The 8,400-nt window shown below is 33.8% G+C and overlaps 2 protein-coding genes, 1 long non-coding RNA gene and 1 pseudogene across 3 annotated transcripts; 2 read left to right on the forward strand and 2 right to left on the reverse strand.

Moving 5' to 3' along the window:
* Positions 1-30: 30 nt before the first annotated feature.
* On the reverse strand, positions 31-1,287 carry LOC124893158. Its single transcript, XR_007050576.1, has 3 exons — positions 885-1,287; positions 454-545; positions 31-256 (listed from the first exon to the last, which is right to left on the reverse strand). It is a non-coding gene; the product is annotated as an uncharacterized LOC124893158 (long non-coding RNA).
* Positions 1,288-2,895: 1,608 nt separating this feature from the next.
* Positions 2,896-4,685, reverse strand: LOC124893154 (annotated as a pseudogene).
* A 526-nt stretch (positions 4,686-5,211) lies between these two features.
* Positions 5,212-5,692, forward strand: LOC124893155 (photosystem II CP47 reaction center protein-like). The gene is made up of 2 exons (XM_047404256.1): positions 5,212-5,303; positions 5,470-5,692. The coding sequence occupies exons 1-2, from the start codon at positions 5,212-5,214 to the stop codon at positions 5,690-5,692; spliced, it is 315 nt and encodes a 104-aa protein (XP_047260212.1).
* Positions 5,693-5,695: 3 nt separating this feature from the next.
* On the forward strand, positions 5,696-6,407 carry LOC124893156 (photosystem II CP47 reaction center protein-like). Its single transcript, XM_047404257.1, has 2 exons — positions 5,696-5,914; positions 5,970-6,407. Exons 1-2 carry the CDS (start codon positions 5,696-5,698, stop codon positions 6,405-6,407), a joined length of 657 nt encoding a protein of 218 aa, XP_047260213.1.
* Positions 6,408-8,400: the final 1,993 nt, after the last annotated feature.

Consider the following 8,400-nt stretch of genomic DNA (forward strand, 5'->3'; position numbering starts at 1 on the left):
CTGAAATACCTGCAAAGAAAACAGACACACAGGTTGTGGACCAAACAAAAAGCTTATTTATTGGAAGGATGTTGATTAGATAGATAATTTTCTTACTTATTAATGACTATTTGCATTGAATCATCAAGTGACCTCCATTTTTTTAAACTGCGCATAAATAAGAATACAAGACACTTAAAGCATACCTGTATCTTTGATCTTTGCCTCCTTCAGTATTTTCCCCACAAGACAAATGTCTTCTATTAATGCCACTTTCCTGACTCCCTCGGAATTACAGCGATCAAAAGTTGTCAAATGTAAAAGAATCCGGAAAAGAAAGAAAACATCTCAGCCACTATCTTATAAATTCAGAATAGGAAGTGAAAGAGTGAGGTGTTTTCCCTGACATGTTTGTTACATGAATTATACAATGCTTCCATTCAATTTATTATTCTATCAATATAAATAGAGTACCTCAAATTCTAAATCTTTTGATGCGGAGAGAGGTTTAAGACAAAGAGATCCAATCTCCTCTTTTCTGGTTCTCTACTCTTTCAGTTTCACTCCTACGACGACAATAATAATAGTTTAACATTGAAATTTAAACAAAACAGGTCACGTACTTCATCTAAATTAAACTAACAGCCAAAAATTCTACGAAATCACACAGCCAACGGTAAAATCAAACAATCATAACAGAACCTTAAATCCCATTTTTTTTACAACTCTTAATCCCAGCACAATCCCAAAATTTCTACGAAATTACAGAAACAATAGTTCAAGGAATTACCCACGTCAAGTATAAACACAGTAATGAACTTAGCGAAATTCGTATCAACGAAAACGATGAGAAAATGAGGCAATTAGAAGAAAGCAAAAGAGAAATGCTAGAACATTTTGCTGACCTTGACAAAGAGACTGTTGTAGGGAACGATTCAAACCGAATTGAATGGAGAAGAAGATGAGTAGAACAAGAGCGGTTGAATTGATACAAACCAAACTGAAGTGTCTTTCACTTGAACCCCGATTGAAGATGTATCAAACTATTTTCAACTGATTCAACCGAATGAAGATGTATCCAACAACCAATTAAAGATTTATACAACGAAAAGAAGATGTATCCAACTATCTTGATACTGAAGAACTCACGAAGAGAAGGATAAATCCAGCTATGGAAGTCGGATGTTGAAGAAATGATGAAGATGAAGATGAAGATGAGTCAAATCTGAAGTTCGTATATAGCGATTTGGGGATTTCTAAACCCTAGCTAAAGCTGCAATACTGTTTTTATTTTTAAGTACTGTGTAAATATGTATATAATTGAAAGAAGCGGGTAAAGAAAATAATGGAGGGAAAATTCCCCGGAAATATTAGTTTTTGTCAAAAAAATAACCGTGGTAAAAATTATCTATTGCGATGGTTCTAAAAATCGTTACCACAAACTACCCTATTGCGACGGTTGTAAGCCTATTGTGATAGTTATAAATATTTTCTGTGCTAATAGCCTAGACAACTTTATGCTACGGATTTAACCGTCACAATATGGTATTTATAGTAATGATTCAAGAACTGTCGCTAAATAAGTGTTCCCATAGCCCTCATTTCTAGTAGTGAACCGTCTATTGTACAGATTGTGTATTAATTTACTATAACTATGGGAGACTCCCCTTTTACGAATTGCTGCGTTTATCCGAGTGATCCATAAACGCTGAAAATCTCTCTTTTTCCTATCCCTATCCCGATGATCAAAAACTAAAGCTCTTATTTTATGTTGAGTAATAGTTCTAGTAAACCTTGAATAAGACCCTCGAAAGCTTGATGCAAATAACGAATTTTTGTTCTACGTCTTCGAGTTATATATCCCCGTTTAATTCTGGTCATTGAATAAATTAAACTTTGACGAATAACTAATTGATTACCTTTCTTTTAGTTATTTTTTTTCCCCCTTCCTAGTCTATTAAAACAAAATGGATTTTGCCAATGCATAAAATAAAAACTTCAATGCCTTTGGCTACTCTAACCTTCCCAACCACGATTCTGTTATTCTTTTTTAATGTATTTCACTACGAAATAAGAAAGAAATAAGAAATTATATTTTTCTAGGTATCAAAAATATAGTAAATAAAAGAAATAAAAAAAAAAGAAATAGTGGGTTCCTTCGTTTCTATGGTTACTTCTTAAACGGTGAGGTCTTCTCTATACACCGGAGCCTTTACTTTATACTTTAATTTAATGTATATTTAATCAACTAATTGATGTTATTGAAAACATATATAGTTCACACACTTTGTCTCTACCCATGAATTATCCAGTAATAGGTCTTTCACAATCAGATCTACCAATACAGTAACGATATTTAATTGTGAAAGTTTGTTGGGTAGCAGATCCTCTTAGTCCGTTCTTGCCAGATTGGGAGCCTAACTAATCTTTATGTTTTATGATTTTAAATAAGATTTCCTCCGCTTAATGGATAACCATTTGTTAGCAATGGAGAATTTCTTATTATCTTAAATTCAAATGAATGGATTTACACCAACGGAAACCATAAACTTCATACACAATAGAGGGATATGATAGAGTTTTTTTTTAATAATGAATGGAGTTTCGTTTTCCATCCTGTCCCATTCACCGATACTGATCATTAATACTGTAAAAAGTGTTTTCTTTCTTTTGTACCAGCTCATAATCTAAACGAGTCGCACATACACCCTAGTACATGTTCCTAACGCTGAGGGCACCCCTGAAGAGCGGAGAATTTTGTGACGTTTCTGATTGGCTGTCTTGTATTTCTAATAAGTTGTTTAATAGTTGGCATGTTGAATCATATACATAATATGATTGGATGGTTTAGATTGATCCTAACCAAATGATGATGAATTGCTTCTATTTAATAGAATATTCAATTCAAAGATAAAATCAAAAATCTGTGATTTGCATGAAATCCATGTTATTTTCATTGAACCGCTACAAGATCAACAATTCCATAAGCTTGGGCTTCTGTTGCTGACATAAAAACATCTCTTTCTATATCTTCGGATACAACCCAGAAGGGTTTGCCCGTTCGTTGTAAATAAACCCTTGTGAGGGTTTCATGTAGTTTCAACAGTTCTTCCGCTTCCACGATTCATTCGGTTACTTGTGCCTTATAAAAATCATTAGCAGGTTGATGCATCATTACCCTGATTATATAACAAAATAAAAGTTTCTCCTATCTCGCATGGTAAAGCAAAGAGAAAAGAAAGATAAAGAATAGAAAAAAGATAGAATTGAACAACCCTGTGATTCAGCAATCCCAAAGTTTCTTTTTAATCCGATCAAATCAGGAAAAAAAAATTCATACTCTTTCATAACATAAATATTGCTAAGAACTCTACAGTATGAAAATAAAAAAAGTTTGTGATGCCGAACCGAACTCCCCATAGATAAGAGAAAATTGGAAATACCCCTTATCTCATACTACTCTCTCGATACAGAATCTAATGTTTTGAAAAAAAAACAATACAAAATTTCTCATATCGAATTCAAAGTGCCATGCTATTATTACTTAGTATTCATATGGCGAAGGCATAGTCTTCTTTTTTCTCTCAAATAAAAACATCATTGGCGCCAAGCGTGAGGGAATATTAGACGTTTGGTAATTTCTCCTCCGACCAGGATAAAGATCCTATTAAAGCGGCTAATCCCATGCATACTGTATGGACATCTGGTCGCACAAATTGCATAGTATCATAAATAGCCACCCCAGGTATTACTTAGCCCCCAGGAGAGTTTATAAACAAATACATCTCTTTGGTCTCATCCTCAATACTGAGATATACCATAAAATCAATAAGTTGATTCGAAATCTCACTAGTAAGAACTGTACATGCACCTTTTGATGCATACGGTTCAAAAAAATTGTGAATCAATGTATAGATTCCAGTTCTCTTTCTTTTTTTCAAGAAAGGTTCTTTCTAGCTTCTAACGAAAGGGCGTTTCTTCGATTTTTCAATAAAGAGGAGTTTTGACTCCTTTTTTATATTTCTATTTTCAATTTTCCAGTATAAAATTAGAAGTTATAAAAAAGGGTCATTAAACTTATCGAATTAACTTCTCATTGATGTATTATTTTATCGAGATTTAATCCAAACCACAATGGTATTTTCTTGTTCCTGAATGGGTTCGTTTCATCTTTTTAGGTTTATTCTCTACTTCGGGTAAAGATCCGCCCGATTTGGATTTGTACATATAGGACAAATGCTCCCATTACCTTTTTTTTGTATTTCTTTTTTTTTTTCAATTCACTTTATACAAGTATTTATTAGAGTTAAGATAACTTTGCTTGACAATTAGGATCTCTTTACAAAGAAAAAATATGAATAGCAATCATAGATATCTTACCAATCCAATTAGTTTTTTTTTCTAAACGAAGCCTGGATTCTTCATTTTTTTAGTCCAACCAAGACAACCATAAATTATTCTAATTGAAAGTAGTAATATGAATCCCCTCAAAAATGGATCTAATTGCCCTTCACCCTCCAAATTTTTGATAATTCAATTTATTGTTTTATCGTTCTTGGGAGAAACGGGGGATATCTTGATCGGGGTATAGAACGGGAAAATACCATATGACCCAATATATCTGACAAGTCGCACTATACGTCAACCCAAAATAGATTTGCCTCTCTAGGATCTCGGAAGGGAACTTTTGGAACATCAACAGGCATTAAATGAAAGAAAGAACTAAATACTAAATTTGACGTTAAGGTGGAAACGTAACAATTTTTTAATTGTCTTTAGAATATTCATACTAGTTCTTATTGTATTTATTTTATCCATAGATTCTAAAAATTCATAAATAAAGAAGGAATGAATAAACTCAAATTATTACGAATAGGTCTTTCTAATGATAAATAAGTATGGAATCATTCGCTCATAGAAAATGAGATCAACTCGCCCATTGTGTATTGGTACTTATCGAGTATAGAATAAATCTGATTCTCTTTATTCCTACGAATAGAATTATTCCAATATTACCACCAGAATAGAACAAAATACAACACCCTTATTCGGAAATAATTGACTGAACAAGAGTGGTCCATAGGATAGTCATATTATAGTCTTTTACAATGCAATAAAGTTGCATAGTGTCCATTTATTTTTGATATAAGGGGTATTTCTATGATTTTGCCTTGGTATCGTATTCATACCATTGTATTGAATGGTCCCGGTCGGTTGCTTTCTATTTATATAATGCATATAGCTCTGGTTGCTGGTTGGGCCGGTTCGATGGCTCTGTATGAATTAGCAGTTTTTGATCCTTCTTATCCTGTTCTTGATCCAATGTGGAGATAGGGTATGTTCGTTATACCTTTCATGACTCGTTTAGGAATAACCAATTCATGGTGCGGTTGGAGTATCACAAGGGGGACCGTATTGAATCCGGGTATTTGGAGTTATGAAGGTGTAGCGAGAGCACATTTGTGTTTTCTGGCTTATGCTTTTTGGCAGCTATCTGGCATTGGGTGTATTGGGATCTAGAAATATTTGTGATGAACGTACAGGAAAACCCTCTTTGGATTTGCCAAAGATCTTTGGAATTTATTTATTTCTCTCAAGGGTAGCTTGCTTTAGTTTTGGTGCATTCCATGTAACAGGCTTGTATGGTCCCGAAATATGGGTGTTCGATCCTTATGGACTAACGGGAAAAGTACAACCTGTAAATCCAGCATAGGGCATGGAAGGTTTTGATCCTTTTGTTCCAGGAGGAATACCCTCTCATTATATTGCAGCAAGAACATTGGGAATATTAGCGGGCCTATTCTATCTTAGCGTCCGTCCACCACAACCTCTATACAAAGGATTGTGTATTGGAAATATGGAAACCATCCTTTCCATTAGTATTGCTGCTGTTTTTTTTTTGCAGCTTTTGTTGTTGCCGGAACTATGTGGTATGGTTCGACAACTACCCCTATTGAATATTTGGGACCACTCGTTATCAATGGGATTAGGGGTACTTCCAGCAAGAAATATATCGAAGAGTTAGTGCTGCGCTAGCAGAAAATCAAATTTTATCAGAAGCCTGGTCTAAAATTTCTGAAAAATTAGTTTTTTATGATTACATCGGCAATAATCTGGCAAAAAAAGGATTATTCAGAGTAGGTTCAATGGATAACAGGGATGGAATAGTTGTTGTTGGATGGTTAGGACACCCTATCTTTAGCGATAAAGAAGGGCGTGAACTTTTTGTATATCATATGCCTACTTTTTTTGAAATATTTTTGGTCATTTTAGTAGACGGCGATGAAATTGGTAGACCCAATGTTCCTTTTAGAAGGGCAGAATCGAAGTATAGTGTTGAACAAGTAGGTGTAACTGTTGAGTTATATGGCGGTGAACTCAACGGTGTCAGTTATAGTGATCCTGCTACTATGAAAAAAATATGCTAGACATGCTCAATTGGGTGAAATTTTCAAATTAGATCGTGCTACTTTGAAATCCGATGGTGTTTTTCGTAGAAGTCCTAGAGGTTGGTTTACTTTTGGGCATGCTTCGTTTGCTTTGTTTTTCTTCTTCGGACAAATTTGGCATGGTGCTAGAACCTTATTTAGAGATGTTTTTGTTGGTATTGACTCAGATTTAGATGCTCAAGTCGAATTTGGGGCATTCCAAAAACTTGGACATCCAACTACAAAAAGACAGGCAGCCTGATACAACATTGCTTTGGTATCTTTCTTTTTCCCTTATTTTCTTTCTTTTACTTTTATTGACATTGGGTACCAGAGAAATCTTTATTTGAATCAACTTCATTTTACTCTTGTTCGTTCTTTATCTGGAAGATGATAAAAAAAAGAAAATAAAAAGAAACAAATAGGTATGAAAGCTATAATTGTAAACTGCGATCGAATCTATGGAAGCATTGGTTTATACATTTCTCTTAGTCTCGACTCTAGGGATAATTTTTTTCGCTATCTTTTTTCGAGAACCGCCTAAAGTTCCAACTAAAAAGAACTAAAAAGGTGAAATAATTTTTTATTATTTCAGTTGAAGTACTAAGCCTCCCGATATCAGGAGGCTCAGTACTTCAACTAGTCTCCATGTTCCTCGAATGGATCTCTTAGTTGTTGAGAAGGTTGCCCAAAAGCGATATATAAGGCGTACCAAGTAAAACTTACAAGTAAACCAGATATAAAGATGGCGACTAGGGTTGTTGTTTCCATTCTTATCATATTTATATAATTTCAAGACCCCAATGGCTCTATGATAGGATAGTTTATTTACAATGGAATGGTATACAAAGTCAACAAATCTCAATGAAAACAATAGGATTTATGGCTACACAAACTGTTTAGAACTGTTCTAAATTTGGTCCAAGACGAACTGTAGTAGGAGATTTATTAAAACCATTGAATTCGAAATATAGTAAAGTAGCTCCTGGGTGGGGAACTACTCCTTTGATGGATGTCGCAATGGCCTTATTTGCGGTATTTCTATCAATAATTTTGGAGATTTATAATTCTTCCGTTTTATTGGATGGAATTTCAATGAATTAGATCTATAAGAACCATGAAGTCCTTTCTTTTGAGTCCAAAATGAATCATTTAGAGCTTCGATTTATAGTACATTCTATTTTGTTTTGGTAGTTCGATCGTGGAATTTCTTTTTTTTTCTATATTTCTGGAGTATGAGTGTGTGACTTGTTATAACTGATCCTATTGATAGTACAGAGAATGAGTTTGTTATCTTGATAGAGATGATTCTACTTTGTCAGATATTTATTCTAATATTTGGAACACGAAATAGATTAAGAAATATTTGAACTATGATTCATACTTAATATTCAGACCCCGTGTCCGAGCTTCAAAAAATTTTCAAACAAAGAATTCAAATTTCTAAATCTAAAGATTCTTTTCTTTCAACCCCTATTTATATTTTGACAAAAAGCAAAACCTTTCTTTAAATTTTTAGTCATTCTATTTATTCAGGGAATAAGTGATGATTCGAGGATTCTTACTCAGAGAATCCTTGATTTGATTTAGGTTAGGTTTTTTTATTGAATCATCGTGGTTCTAGTATGAATCTGAGGTTTTAATCGATTCATAGGGTCTTAACAAGAGAATTCCTATCAATAATAAAGAAAACAAAGAATAAAAGCCATATTCCACAAAAAATAAATTCTAGAAAGAGATAGGGAAAAAGAGAATTCAAGAGGCCCATACGTATCAAAATAAAGATAAAGACAACTGCGCCAACTTGATATTTTGGTATTATCACCACAAAGAAGAGCTTTCGGATTTTCCAGAGAAGATGGGATCAAAACTTAATAACTTTAAAACTTTCTATTCCATATCCGTTACAACTAGTATTTCGGTGTTTTTGCTTGAGCTGTACGATGTGAAAGTCTCATATACGGTTCTCAGGGGGGAGTTCCGCCTATCTCAA

The sequence above is a fragment of the Capsicum annuum genome, unplaced genomic scaffold (assembly GCF_002878395.1).
Source record: "Capsicum annuum cultivar UCD-10X-F1 unplaced genomic scaffold, UCD10Xv1.1 ctg5471, whole genome shotgun sequence".
Classification (NCBI taxonomy): domain Eukaryota; kingdom Viridiplantae; phylum Streptophyta; class Magnoliopsida; order Solanales; family Solanaceae; genus Capsicum; species Capsicum annuum.

Excerpts from the sequence above, each read along its gene's own strand:
- LOC124893155 (XM_047404256.1), top strand. The coding sequence starts at position 5,212 with ATGCATATAGCTCTGGTTGCTGGTTGGGCCGGTTCGATGGCTCTGTAT. Across the intron at positions 5,304-5,469 it reads TATCCTGTTCTTGATCCAAT|CTATCTGGCATTGGGTGTAT; the intron begins GTGGAGATAGGG and ends GCTTTTTGGCAG.
- LOC124893156 (XM_047404257.1), top strand. The coding sequence starts at position 5,696 with ATGGAAGGTTTTGATCCTTTTGTTCCAGGAGGAATACCCTCTCATTAT. Across the intron at positions 5,915-5,969 it reads TGCCGGAACTATGTGGTATG|GGGTACTTCCAGCAAGAAAT; the intron begins GTTCGACAACTA and ends CAATGGGATTAG.